The 15,628-nt window shown below is 42.2% G+C and overlaps 1 protein-coding gene across 1 annotated transcript in view; it reads left to right on the plus strand.

Moving 5' to 3' along the window:
* ak9 (adenylate kinase 9) overlaps nucleotides 1–15,628 on the plus strand; it is a 269,696-nt gene that overhangs the window by 19,897 nt on the left and 234,171 nt on the right. The window contains exon 7 of the mRNA XM_060854563.1: nucleotides 14,561–14,737. Within this exon, the coding sequence (XP_060710546.1) occupies nucleotides 14,561–14,737 (177 nt within the window). The remainder of the gene's footprint in view (nucleotides 1–14,560; nucleotides 14,738–15,628) is intronic.

A 15,628-nucleotide genomic window follows, 5' to 3' on the forward strand; every position in this document is an offset into this window, starting at 1 on the left:
AGGCCTGGAACAAGATATGTTCCACATACCCCATGTGGGTACCTATTGCTACACCTTTGATTTGGAGAAAATGGGATGAGTTGAAGGAGAAGTTGTTGAGAGAGAGAACAAGTGCAGCCAGGCGGAGGAGAGTGGTGATGGATGGAGATTGTTTGGGCCTCTTTTTGAGAAAAAAGCGAAGACCTTTCAAGCCGTTTTGGTATGGGATGGAGGTGTAAAGAGATTGCACATCCATGGTGAATAGAAGGTGGTTAGGGCCTGTGAATTGAAAGCTGTCAATGTGTCACAAGGCATCAGAGGAATCCCGGTTGTAGGTGGGGAGGGAATGAACCAGAGGAGTGTGGATGGAATCAAGGGAGGAGGAAATAAGTTCAGTGGGGCAGGAACATGCTGACACAATGGGCCTGCTGGGACAGTCCTTCTTGTGGATTTTGGGGAGTAGGTAGAACTGGGCTGTCCAGGGTTGGGAGACTGAGGTTGGAAGCTGTAGAGGGGAGGCATCCGGAGGAAATGAGATCAGTCATGGTGTTGGGACAATGGCTTGATGCTCAGTGGTGTAGTCATGCTCCAAGGGGAGGTAGGAGAAGGAATCTGAGAGTTGGCGCTCAGCCTCTGCGAGGTAGAGGTCAATATGCCCGACAACAACAGCATCCTCTTTGTCAGTAGGTTTGATGACAAGGTTGGGGTTGGACCTAAGGAAGCGAAGGGCAGAAAGTTCGGATGGAGAGGGGTTGGAATGGGTAAGAGGGGCAGAGAAATTCAGGCAGCTGATGTACCGTCAACAATTGTCAATGAAAGGATCAAGGGCAGGAAATTGTCCTGGCGGGTGTGTCCAATTAGAGGTGGAATATTGGAGGGATGTGAAAGGATCTTTGGAGTGGGGGGAAGATTCTTGTCCAAAGAAGTGAGCACGAAGGCGAAGATGATGGAAGAAGAGCTCAGCATCATGTTGAGCCCGGAATTCATTGAGGTGGGGACGTAAGGGTACAAAGCTGAGTCCTTTGCTTATATCAGCACGCTCAGCCTCAGAGAGGGGAAGGTCAGAGGGTATGGTGAACACACAACAAGGGCTGGGTCTGAAAGAGATGGGGTTCGAGGGATTGGGACTGTTGGAAGGTGCAGGGTGGGCAGGGGTGTGGATGAGAAGTTGAAGCTTGCATTCCTTAACATCTGCAAGGAACAGGAAAAGTTTGGAGTTAAGACATTGAATAATACGAAGGATGAAATGAAACTGTGGACCAGGACAGCTTTGAGAGAGAGTAAGTCGGTGCTGCTGGAGAGAGGTGTCGAGTGCTTTCATGTGGCAGCGCAAGGCCCTGAGTGTGGCTTTTAGGATGTGGTGAGAACAGCAGTTAGAAAAATGTTGTATATTGTGCAAGTACCGGTAATCCTAGAGGCTGCATGCAGGGTGGAATTTGAGTTGAAATCCATGTGGAATAAGTCGGAGGCAAAGACAGTCACTGTGGAAGCGAGTCTTAGTAAATACCTTGTCTAACACTGAGAGTGAAAAGGAAAGCAGTGAAGGTGGACGGGGGAGAGAGACAAACGAAAATCCTGTCGGAGAGAAGAGCAGTACTTCTTCAGGGTAGGCATTCCTGAAAGAGAGGTGGCAGTGGGTTAAACACTGGATAAAAGCAAATTACTGCGGATGCTGGAATCTGAAACCAAAACAGAAAATGCTGGAAAATCTCAGCAGGCCTGGCAGCATCTGTAAGGAGGGAAAAGAGCTGATGTTTCGAGTCTAACTGACCCTTTGTCAAACTCAATGTTGAGTCTTCCAGGCTGAATCAGGCCGCAAATTGGAGGAACAATACTTTATCTTCCATCCGGGCAGCTAACCTTCCCACCCATTCCCCAGACCTCCTTTCCAGCCCAGCCTCCTCCCTGCCATCCTACCAACTGATCCTTCCTTCTAGCTACCAACCAGATTCACTCTTTCCATCGACCAATCTGGTCATGCCCACCACTTTATTTACCTATCACTACCTCACCACTCCACCCCTCTCTCCACCCATTATCCTTCCACCCCCTTTCTTTATCTGCAGCTCTCCTTACCCCCAATGCCATTCCTGAAGAAGGGTTATACCTGAAACATTGACTTCTCCACCTCCTAATGCTGTCTGGCTTACTGTGTTCTTCCCTCCTCCTGTTTGTCTATTCTGTATCTGTGGCAGTTTCTCACTAAACAATTCTTAGTCCCAGGTAAAAACAATGACTGCAGATGCTGGAAACCAGATTTATTCCTGATGAAGGGCTCTTGCTCAAAACATTGATTTTACTGCTCCTCGGATGCTGGCTGAGCTGCTGTGCTCTTCCAGCACCACTAATCCAGAATTCTTAGTCCTAATCCAGTACAGTTTGAAGCCATAAACTAGATCCATAAAGTTATCTTTCTGAAAACTTTGTATTCTTGGCATTTTCATCATGCAGCTTATCATAGAGTCATAGAGATATATAGCACGGAAACAGACCCTTTGGTCCCACTCATCCATGCTGACCAGATATCCCAACCTATTCTAGGCCCATTTACCAGCACTTGGCCCATATCCCTCTAAACCCTTCCTATTCGTATACCCATCCAGATTCCTTTTAGTTGTCGCAATTGTACCAGCCTCCACCACTTCCTCTGGCAGCTCATTCTGTACATGCACCACTTTTATATCTTTTCCCTCTCACCCTAAACCTATGCCCTCTAGTTCTGGACTTTCCCCCCACCCAAGGAAAAAGACTTTGTCTATTTATCCTATCCATGCCCCTCTTGATTTTATAAACCTCTATGAGGTCAGCTCTCAGCCGTTGATAGTTCAGGCAAAACAGTCCCAACCTATTTTGCCTCTCCCAATCGCTCAAATCCTCCAATCCTGGCAATGTCTTTATAAATATTTTCTGGACCCTTTCAGCATCCTTCTAATAAGAAGGAGACCAGTATTGCACACAATATTCTATCTACCTGCGACTTCACTTTCAAGAGCTATGAACCTGCACTCCAAGGTCTCTTTGTTCAGCAACACTCCTTCAGACCTTGCTATTAAGATCTGCTTTCGCAAAATGGAGCACCTCTCATTTATCTAAATTAAATTCCATCTGCCACTTCGCAGCCCATTGGCCCATCTGATCAAGATCCTATTGTAATCTGAGGTAACGTTCTTCGCTGTCCACTATTCCTCCAATTTTGGTGCCATCTGCAAACTTAATAACTATACCTCCTATGTTCATATCCAAATCATTTATATAAGAAGTGAAAAGTAGCGGACCCAGCACCACTCCTTGTGGCACTCCATTGGTCACAAGCCTCCAGTCTGAAAAACAACCCTCTACCACCACCCTCTCTCTTCTACCTTCAAGCCAGTTCTGTATATTCTCTGAAAATGCACATTATAATAAGCTTTGCTTTTAAAAGTGTTTAAAATGATAATTATGTCATTATATTTGATAATTTTTTTTAGATTTTAGAGACATCAGGGTATATGGGGATGAAACAGAAACATTGCTCTGCGATAGAGAGCCAGCCATAATGCTATTGAATGGAAAGTCAGGTTTAATGGTCCAAAAGGACTACGCATACTTCTCATTTCTGTTTCTATGTTTTTCATCCTCATTTGCTGCTCATTACTATTTGCACTGTCCCATCCAACCATTATCTTTGAGTTTGTTGAACCACTTTAATTCCTGGTGCCTGAATTCAACCAAATTTAACTCAAACTTAAACAAAAATTGTTGGAAAAACTCAGAAGGTGTGGAGCATCTGTGAAGAAAGCAGAGTTAACCTTTCTTCAGAACTAGCTAGTAATATGCTGAAGACAGAGGGTTGGGATGGGGAAGTTCAAAGGAGTAAGCAGTAGGTAGAGACAGAGCCCAGTATGAGAGAAAAATGGACAAAGGGATGCATAATGGTAAGCTAAAGAGACAGAAAAGGTGATAATGGGAACCATAGTAGGTGAAAATGAAATGGTTATGCTGAAAGCACATTGTACATTAATTATCTGGATGAAGTGCCAGATGGAATGTAATGTGTGAAAGTGTTTAAAGAAGAATAGAGGCACAGGCAATTTTATAAGTGAGGAAAAACTTTTGAAATCTGAAGCACAAAGGAACATAGGAGTCTCACCTTCAGGATCCTGTTACAGTTAACATGCAATTCAGGTGTCAGGAAGGCAAATTCAGTGTGAGCATTATTTCAAGAGGGGTAGAATATTAGAGCAGAGTTGTATTGCTGAGATTGTATAAGGTTCTGGTCAGACTGCATTTGGAATATTGTGAGCAGTTTTGGATCCATATCTAAGGAAGGTTGTGCTGGTGTTGGAGGGGATCCAGACCAGATGTCCAGGAATAATCCTGGGGATGAAGGAACTTATCATGAGTAGCGGTTGAGGACTCTGGATCTGCACTCGATAGTTTAGAAGGATGAGAGGAGAACTGATTGAAAATTACAGAATTCTGAGTGGCCTGGATAGAGCGGATGTGGAGCAGATGTTTCCACACCTTCCCCTTCACCTCTGTTCAAGGCCCCGAAGGATCCTTCTACATTCGACAGAAATTTACCTCTATCAATGTCACCTACTGTATTCATTGCACCTGATATGGTCTCCTCTACATCAGGGAGACTGGATGCCAACTTGCAGATCATTTCAGAGAACATCTCTGGGTCACCCACACCAACCAACCCCACCGCCCCATGGCTGAGCACTTCAAACCCTACCCCCCACTCTGCCAAGGACATGCAGGTCCTGGGCCTCTTCCATTACCAAACCCTTACCACCCAATGCCTAGAGGCAGAAAGCCTCATTTTCCACCTTGGGATCCTGCAATCACACTGGTTCATTATGGATTTCACCAGTTGCCTCATTTTCCCCTCCCCCACATTATCCCAGTCCCAAGCCTCCAACTCGGCACAGCCCTCTTGACCTGTCCATCATCTTTCCTATCCATTTGCCCCACCCTCCTCTCTGACCTATCATCTTCTCCCCCATCTTCATCTTCATGTACCTATCGCATTCTCAGCTACCTTTCTCCCCAACCCCTCCCACCCCCCCCATTTATCTCTCAGCACCCCCCGACCCACAAGCCTCATTCCGATGAAGGGCTTATACCTGAGACATTGATTCTCCTGCTGCTCTGATGCTGCCTGACCTGCTATGTTTTTTCAATACCACACTCGCGTCTATAACTTAAAGGGCTTATGCTCGAAACGTCGAATTCCCTATTCCTGAGATGCTGCCTGGCCTGCTGTGCTTTGACCAGCAACACATTTTCATCTATAACGTAATTAGACAAGAATTAAAGTATGTGGATTAGAAGCAGCTGATTGATGGTAAATCCACATTTGTCAAGTGGGAATCTTTTAAAGACCAGTTGATTAGAGTGCAGAACAGGTATGTTCCTTTGGAAATGAAGCACAGGAATGGTGGCATTCAGGAACCTTGGATGACAAGGGAAAGTATCAGCTTGGTCAAAAAAAAAGAAGCATACCGAACATCTAAGAATATGAAGGAAGTAGGAAAGAACTCAAATGGGGAGTTGGGAGTGCTAAAAAGGGCCACAAAATATTCTTGGCCAGCAGGGTTCAGGAGAATCCCAAGTCAGTTTGTACATATATTAGGAGCAGAAGTATAGTGAGGGAAAGAGTAGGCTCACTCAAGTATAAAGAAAGAAGGTTACGTGTGCAGTCAGAGGAAATGGGTGAGGTCCTTAATGAGTACTTTACATTGGTATTTGCCAAAGAGAGGGACGTGAGGGAAGTTGAGGTGAGGGAAAGGTGTATGAATACTCTCAGGCAGGTCAATATAATGAAGGAGGACATGTTGTGTATTCAGAAATGCATTAAGGTGGACATGTCTCCAGGGCCAGATGGGATCTCAGAAGGGAGAAAAGAACAGGGAATGACATCACCACAGGAAATGATGTCACCAACCCAAGGAAACCTAAACACATAAATAGAAAGCCGGTCACTAACACTAGTGCTTCACCAGAGGCCCATTGATAATGTTACCTGGTATGGTGACGAAATGTTTGAAAACGAACCTTCCAGCTCAGCGAGCAAACTTACATCTAGAACCTCAACCTGAGTTACAAATCTTCTCAAAACCCATGAAGTGAGGAGCATTGTCAAAGGATACGGCATAGATAGATTGCAGATTTAGGCAGAGAATTGGCAGTTGGAATTTAGTCTGAACAAATATGAGAAAATGCATTTTAGAAGGTCAAATTCTGGTGCAAATTATACAATAAATGGCAGAACTCTTAGGAGCATTGACATACAAAAGGATTTGAATGTACAGGACCCCAGATCCCTGAAAATGACAACACAGGTGGATAAGGTGGTCAAGAGGCATGGTTGCCTTTATTAGCCAAGGCTTCAAGTATAAAAGTTGACAAGTTAGGTTACAGCTATATAAAACTTTAGTGAGGCCACATTTGGAATATTGCGATTAGTTCTGATTGCCACGCTACCAGAAGGATGTGGATGCTTTGGAAAGGGCACAGAGAAGGTTTAGCAGGATGTTGCCTGGTCTGAAGGGTTTTAGCTATGAGGACAGGTTGAGTAAACTTGGATTGTTTTCACTGGAAAGATGTAGGCTGAGGGGCAACCTGATAGAGGTCTACAAAGTTATGAGAGGCATAGATTTGGTGGATAGTGAGAGGCTTTTTCCCAGGGTTGAAAGGTCAAGTACAAGAGGGCAAGGTGAGAGGGGACGGTTTAGTGGAGAAGTCCAGGGAAAATCTTTCACACAGAGGTTTGTGGGTGCCTGGAATGCACTGCCGTTGGAGGTGATGAAAACAGCCACATGAACATTATTTAAGGCATATCCTGATAGACACATGAATGCTGGTGAATAGAGGGATAGAAATTGCATATCGGCAATAAGTAGCAACTCTAACTAAGAATTAGGAATTGGTTTAGGCTTGGTGGGCCAAAGGGCCTGTTCCTGTGCTGTATTGTATTGTATAACTGCAAACCAGCCACTCTGTAGTGGAGGAGCAAGAAGACAGCAACAATGAAAAAAAGGTTATTAACTGTCATGCACACAACCCCCAGATCAGGTACTGACAGGAGACTAGTTAGAGCATTACTTAAAGACAGGAATCTGCACATGATTAGACACATCCCATGATATGCATCATGGCGGGGGGGGGAAGTAGCGCATGTGCTGGTGTCACAAATGGGTTCTACTGAAGAAATTGCATGAACACGTTGATGGACCAGGCTACAGCTGTTGACTGATGCTATGTATAACAAAATGCTCAGTATATGAGTAAATCTGACAGAAAACCTACTTATCAATGACACAGTGTATAAGGAGACAAACACCAATTCTGCACAAGACTTTCCAAAAAGGGTGGGGCCCAGTTTTTCAATTTTTTTTGGTCATGCAGCAGCACTACAATCGTAAATTTAGCCATATCACAGCAAGTGATGGCTGGTGTCTCAGCTTCCATTGCAGCATTACCGGAAGCCATCTATTGTTTTATAAAATTTTGGTTTGATTTTAATTTTAATTGTTAAGACCTAAGTTGATCTCAATTATAGTCTGAGTTTGAGAGAGTCAGTCTAAAATCTTACTGTCTGCAAAGAAAACCCTGAGCTTCCACTTGCCTGGCACTTTTACACCCCCCCATTCCCTGGCCAACACCTCTGTCTCAGGCTTGCTGCAGGTGTTCCACAAAGTTCACTTGGAGACCCTGCAGCCTTCTGGACTCAATATCGAGTTTAATAACTTTAGGGCTTGAGCTCTCGCATATCGTTACCCTAACCCCCACACATCAGGCCTTTTATCACACAGACTGCTATTGCACAAATAACCCATTGTTAGCCACTAACAGTCCCCATTAATAGCTATTCACCCTCCTAGCCACATCATTATCTACTCCTTCATCTATCCAACTCTTTTTCTCTCTTTTTGGGTTCTATCCTCACCTATTGCATACTCCTCCTCTCCTTTCCCCCCCCCCCCCCCGGTCTGCATATAAACTGGCATTCTCCTAGCTGTCATCATTTCTGAGGAAGGGTCACTCAACCCTTATGCCTCAGCCTTTCTTATGAGGAAAGGCTGAGGCATCTTATGAGGAAAGGCTGAGGCACTTGGGGCTGTTCTCATTGGAGAAGAGAAGGTTTAGGGGAGATCTGATAGAAGTGTATAAGATGATTAGGGGTTTAGATAGGGTAGATACTAAGAACCTTTTACCGCTAATGGAGGCAGGTGTTACTAGGGGACATAGCTTTAAATTAAGGGGTGGTAGGTATAGGACAGATGTTAGGGGTAGATTCTTCACACAGCGGGTTGTGAGTTCATGGAATGCCCTGCCCGTATCAGTGGTGAACTCTCCTTCTTTATGGTCATTTAAGCGGGCATTGGATAGGCATTTGGAAGTTATTGGGCTAGTATAGGTTAGGTAGGATTCGGTCGGCGCAACATCGAGGGCCGAAGGGCCTGTACTGCGCTGTATCCTTCTATGTTCTATGTTCTAACCCAAAATGTTAACTCTGAATTCTCTCTGCAAGTACTGCCAGACCTGCTGAGTATTTCCTGCCATTTCTCATTTCTGTTTAAAATTTCACTGGTCCTGATTCACTATAAGACTCATTCCAGGATGACTGATGTCAACTGTTGCCATTTTTGTGGCAACATCTTTACCAATCAGAGTTTACTTCACAACCAGTCAACACTATATAACAGTATCAATATTGTTTTCCCCTTCATTGCTATTCTTGCCATTTTGTGCCCTTGCCACACTAAGGTCTTCTTCCAGATATTGCTCAGCATAGAAAGTACTGATTCATCAGTTGGGGGAGAGGGTATGGGTGTGGCACATGGTCATCATGTTGTGGAGTTGAAGGCACATACTGTACCTTTAAGAGGGAGTGAAAATTGAAAAGCTGGCAAGCACCTGTCATGTGACTAAATGCAGGCACAGAGTGTACTGAATAATTTGAAGATGTAACATTTGAGATGTAGCTTGGGCAATGTGTTGTTTTCACAGCCATTCAAATTCAACCAATCAGTGTAACTTATGCCACAAGATACTAAAATCCAAACAAATTTGAAATTTACTGTTCTGACAACATGAAACTTATGAGATGATTTGATGTTTTGAGGTATAAAAGCAGGCATTTTGGACAGTTAGCCGGAGAAAGAACATCTTCTGCCATCGACTGATTGCTTTCAAAAACATGCTCTCTGAAAGGTTCCTTTTTCATATGAAACATTTTTGCAGCAGAAGACCGAAGACAACACAGGGAAAATCTGCAGAGGAGGATCGATACAGCTGGCTGGTTTTGAAACTTGACTTTTTAAAAAAAATTTAATAAGGGGCTTCAATGGTTCAGTATATTGTTGTAGAGTGGGAAGTAGATAAATTGTTAAGCCCAAGGAGGCTTACAGTGTAGGTTGTTGTTGTTTAACTTTTTTGGAGTTAAAGTATAAATTGTTAATTTTTTTAGTTAGTAGAATTTGGGTAGTTCTCTGTCATACATACTTTAACAGATTACAAGACGAGGTGAACTTTTCTGTGTGTCTGGTTTAAATTAGCAGAAAGGTTTATCCTGTGCCATACTAATCAGCAAGGTGTTTCCTTGCCCACTTTCAGCTTAATGCCTTAGAATATCACAGGATCAACAGTCAATTTTCTTGGGCAGCTCCCACTCACTGTATACCACAGCATTGCCATTCTGCTGAGTCTGTCCTGTTGGTGGGACAGAACACACACAGGGCTGGTAATGGTGTTGTCTGGAACATTGTCAGTAAGGCATGAATTATTTTATAGGGAAGGCACCTGTATTAGCAGTAATCATAATATAATTAATTTTTACTTTAAATTTATAGGAAAGAAGATTAGGTCCAAAGTTAGTATTTTAAGCTTAAATAAGAACAGTTTTGAGTGCATGAAATCAGAGCTAGCTAAATTGAACTACCACATTGGTTTAAGGGATAAGTCAAGAGAGAAGCAGTGACAGACTTTGAAGATGATATTTCCAAATACACAGGTTAAATACATTGCAGAAAGAAAGAAAAAAAATCAAAGGGAGGACCCACCATCTTAAATGTGTAAATCAAAAAAATCAAAGTTAATATCAAATGTAAAGGAAAATGAATAATTACACCCAGATGGCTGGTAATTCAGAAGATTGGTCAGAATATTAAAAAGATGCAAAGAATTACACAATTATTAATAAGATGGGAAATTAGAGTTGAAGAGAAACCTAGCTAGAAATATAAAAGCAGATACTGAGAGTTTGTATAAATATTTAAAATAAAAAAATTAACAAAATGAACATTGATCCTATAACAAGCGTCTTTCAAGAGTTAATGATGGATAATAAGGAGATACAGATTAATTGAACAGGTTTTTGCCTTGACCTTTAATATACAGAATGCAAATAGCATCTAGAAATGGTTGGAAATCAGGAAATAGAATGGAGGGCAGGACTCAAGAAAATTACAACCACTAGGGAAATGGTACCAAGCAAACTGTTGGAGTTGTGAGCTGCCAAATCCCCAGGTTTGATGGACTTCATCCTGATGTTTTAAAATCTCCTGGCTATTGAGATTGTTGATGTATTGTTTATGGTTTTCCAAAATTCCTTGGATTTGGAGAATGTTCCATTTGATTGGATATTGGCAAATATAATTCCTTCATTCAAAAAGGAGGGAGAAAAGATGATATTGCAGGGCACTTTAGAAATATTTAAGGTAAGCAGGCAGAATCAACATGGCTTTCTGAAAGAGAAGTTAGATTTAACCAATTAATTGGATTCTTTTAAAAATTAACATACACGGTGGATAATGTGGAACAGTGGATGTATTGTATTTTGATTTCTAGAAGGTGTTAACTAAATCGTTGCAGAAAATAACAGGTCGTTATGTTAGAAGTAACATATTGGCATGGGTAGAAAAGTGATATTTAGATAATCGGCCCAACAAGTCCACACCGACCCTCCGATGAGAAACCAACCCCCTCTATATTTACCCCTGACTAATCCACCTAACACTATGGGCAATTTAGCATGGCCAATTCACCTAACCTGCACATCTTTTGGACTGTGGGAGGAAACTGGAGCACCGGGAGGAAACCCACGCAGACACGGGGAGAATGTGCAAACTCCACACAGACAGTTGCCCGAGGTGGGAATTAAACCCGGGTTCCTGGCGCTGTGAGTCAGTGCTAACCACAGAGCCACCTTAGTTATCAGGCACCAATGGTCATTTTTAGGTTGGCAAGCATATAATGAATGGTGTATCATAAAGGTGAGAACTGATGCTTCAACCTTTTGAACAATTTATAGAAAAGCCTTGGATAAATGGACTGAAGGTACTGTTAAGGAACTATTTTCCTCACAGAGCATTGTGAGTCTTTGGAATCTTTTTCCTTGAAATGTAGTTGAAGCAGAATCTTTGAATATTTTTAAGGCAGGGATAGATAGATGTTTTGTTTATCAGAAGGGTAGGCAGGAATCTGGAGTAACCAGATCAACCATGATCTGAATGGTGAACCAGGCTTGAGGAGTTGAGTGGTTTACTCATGCTCTTGATTTGTATGTTAACATATCTACTATTACTCATGGGAGCATAGGAAATATTCCCAGCAAAGTGTGTAGAGGAGGAAATAGGCTATTAATTCCAGTTAGCAAAATTGCTGAATATTTTGCTGTTAGCCTTGGAAAAACAACCTCTCCAATAATGTCAAAAACTGTTGGATTTGCATTGTAAACAAGAATGAGCTGTACCAGAAACACTAAGTTTGCTTTTCTATGTCATAAAGAACTCATTATTGAAGTAATCGACATGGAGGCCCAAAAGTAAACAATTAGAACAGTAGTCTCAGTAAATTATTCTGAGATAATTTTTAATTTGCTTGTATATTCACTCGTCTCCTTTTTCTGTCCTCTTTCAGTCTCTCAATCTATCTTTACTTCTGCCTGTTTTAAGTTGAGTCAGTAATTCATCATATGAACAACTCTGTCATTCATTCTATTTGTTTCTCAATTGGGGTCATAAAGTCATAGAGCTGTACAGCACGGAAACATACCCTTCAGTCCAACCCGTTATCCCAATCTATTCTAGTCCCACCTGCCAGCACCCAGCCCATATCCCTCCAAACTTTTTCCATTCATATACCCATCCAGATGCCTTTTAAATGTTGCAATTGTACCACTTGCTCTGGCAGCTCAATCCATACACGTACCACCCTCTGCGTGAAAAAGTTGCCCCTCAGGTCCCTTTTGAATCTTTCCCCTCTCACCCTAAACCTATGCCCTCTAGTCCTGGACTCCCCCAACCCAGGGAAAAGACTTTGTCTATTTATCCTATACATGCCTCTCATAATTTTACAAACCTCGATAAGGTCACACCTCAGCCTCCGACGCTCCAGGGAAAACAGCCCCAGCCTGTTCAGCCTCTCCCTGTAGCTCAGATCCTCCAACCCATGTAAATCTTTTCTGAACTCTTTCACGTTTCACAACATCTTTGCGATAGGAAGGAGACCAGAATTGCATGCAATATTCCAACAGTGGCCCAACCAATGTCCTATACAGCCGCAACATGAACTCCCAATCCCTATACTCAATATTTTGACCAATAAAGAAAAGCATACCAAACGCCTTCTTCACGATCCTATCTACCTCGACTCCACTTTCAAGGAGCTATGAACCTGCACTCCAAGGTCTCTTTGTTCAGCAACACTCCCTAGAATCTTACCATTAAGTGTATAAGTCCTGCGAATATTTGCTTTCCCAAAATGCAGCACGTCACATTTATCTGAATTAAACTCCATCTGCCACTTCTCAGCTCATTGGCCCATCTGATCAAGATCCTGTTGTAATCTGAGGTAACCTTCTTGGCTGTCCACTACACCTCCAATTTTGGTGTCATCTGCAAACTTACTAACTGTACCTCTTATGCTCGTATCCAAATCATTTATGTAAATAACAAAAAGTAGAGGACCCAGCACTGATCCTTGTGGCACTCCACTGGTCACAGGCCTCCAGTCTGAAAAACAACCCTCCACCACCACCCTCTGTCTTCTACCTTTGAGCCAGTTCTGTATCCAAATGGCTAGTTCTCCCTTTATTCCATGAGAGCTAATCTTGCTAACCAGTCTCCCTTGGGAAACCTTGTTTATCGCCTTACTGCAATCCATATAGATCACATCTACCACAATGCCCTCATCAATCCTCTTTGTTACTTCTTCAAAAAACTCAATCAAGTTTGTGAGACATGATTTCCCAAGTACAAAGCGATGTTGACTATCCTTAATCAGTCCTTGCCTCTCCAAATATATGTATGTCCTGTCCCTCAGGATTCCCTCCAACAACTTGCTCACCGCCGATGTCAGGCTCACTGGTCTATAGTTCCCTGGCGTGTCCTTTATACCCTTCTGAAAGAGTGCCACCACGTTAGCCAACCTCCAGTCTTCCAGCACCTTCTTGAGAATATCAATGATACAAATATCTCAGCAAGAGGCCCAGCTATCACTTCTCTAGCTTCCCACAGAGGTCTAGGGCACACCTGATCAGGTCCTGGGGAAATATTCACTTTTATGCATTTCAAAACATCCAGCACTTCCTCCTCTGTAACATGAACATGTTGCAAGGTGTCACCATCTATTTCACTACTTTCTATATCTTCCATATCCTTTTCCACAGTAAATACTGATGCCAAATACTCGTTTAGTACTTCTTCAAAAAACTGATACAAGTTTGTGAGACATGATTTCCCATGCATAAAGCCATGTTGACTGTCCCTAATCAGTTTTGCCTTTCCAAATACATGTACATCCTGTCCCTCAGGATTCCCTCCAACAACTTGCCCACTACCAAGGTCAGGCTCACTGGTCTATAATTCCCTGGCGTATCTTTACCACCCTTCTTAGAGTGCCACCACATTAGCCAACCTCCAGTCTTCCAGCAGCTCACTTGTGACTATCGATGATACGAATATCTCAGCAAGAGGCCCAACAATCACTTCTCTAGCTTGTCACAGAGTTCTTGGGTACATCTGATCAGATCCTGGGGATTTATCCACCTTTATGCGTTTCAAGGCATCCAGCACTTCCTCCTCTGTAATATGGACATTTTTCAAGATGTCACATCTATTTCCCCACATTCTATATCTTCCATGTCCTTTTTACTGTAAATACATCTTCAATTTAATTGGTTGAGTCTGTCCTGAAATTTCATTGGTTAAGAAATAGACGATTAGACCCGATGTTCAATGACATCCAGATGCCCCATTGACCTGATTACTTCATTGTCCATTTGTATTTCTGTAACTTGCAGTACAATAGTTATATTGCCTAATGGCTTCTGCAATTTCTGGAATGTGGAAATCATTACAGTTCTAACAAAAATTCTAAATATGGCTAATACAATACATGAAAGAATTAAATATGGATATGAATTATGTATTTTGGTTAAATTTCAGTAATAATAACTTCTTTGGTTATATCAATGAGAAAAAAGTGAATTTGAATATTTGCACTATGATCAAATACATAAAAGTCAGAAGGTTAAACAATATTTTGCAGGGAAATAATTTCAAGACATTGTTTTTAAATTTATTAATAGTGTCCCGATTATGACTTGTGTGAACGAGTATCTGGACAACGTCAAGATCCTCTCACGGGAAAAGTATACCAGCAAGAACAGTGGAACCCAGACAAAGGAGCTGTAGATAAAGCCAAAGCAAAACCTGAGGAAGAAGAGACTGAAGAAGAGGAGGAAGCAGTTGAGGAGCTTGAAGAAGTAAGTGTTTAATTTCTTCTCTCAATTCCTGCATTATTACAATAATAATCTGAAAATTTAAGTTGTGATTTTATGTTCCTGATAGGAGCATCTAAATGAGATATAACTCAAATTCTCCAATCCACAGTTCCAGTGAATGTGACTTCCAGCAGGCAATGCTGGATTCCAGAAATGACATATCTAACTGTTTAAAAGTAACTATGTGAGGTTGCAGTTATGTTTCCAAGATGATTTCCTTGAATTGAAATAACCTCAACACCAGGAGCTTGGCAAACCCGACAGTCCTCATAACCACTTTCCTGTCCTTTTCCTATAACCCTTGATTCTTCTACTGATCAAGAATCAGTCTGTTTTAGTCTTAAAGGTATGCGATGACTCTTCCCCACAGCTATCTGTGGCAAGGCATTCCAAGGACTGACAATCCTCTGAGAAAAGAAATTCCCCGATCTCCATCTTAAATTGGGGTCCACTTATCCTGAGACTATGGCGTCTGGTTCTAGACTTGCCCGTGAAGCAAAGATGCATTTACTCAACCAAGCTCCTTAAGAACCCTATATATTTCAATGAGATCACCTCTTATTCTTCTAAACTTCAGTGAGTAAAGTCCCAACTTATTTAGTCTTTGCTCAGAAGACAATCCCTCCATACCAGGAATCATTCAGATGAACCTTCTCTGTTTCCGTAAATAAATGGATCAAAACTGAACACAGTACTCTAGATACAGTCGCACCACTTCCTTCTACAGTTGCAGTATGATCTCCTTACTCTTATCCTCCCACCCTCTTGAAATAATGGCCAACATTCCATTAGCCTTTCTGATTACCTGCTAGCTTTCTGTGTTTCATGCACAAATATGCTGAAGTCACTTTGTGCAAGGGAGTCATAGAGTCA

The sequence above is a fragment of the Hemiscyllium ocellatum genome, chromosome 3, assembly GCF_020745735.1.
Source record: "Hemiscyllium ocellatum isolate sHemOce1 chromosome 3, sHemOce1.pat.X.cur, whole genome shotgun sequence".
Lineage (NCBI taxonomy): Eukaryota > Metazoa > Chordata > Chondrichthyes > Orectolobiformes > Hemiscylliidae > Hemiscyllium > Hemiscyllium ocellatum.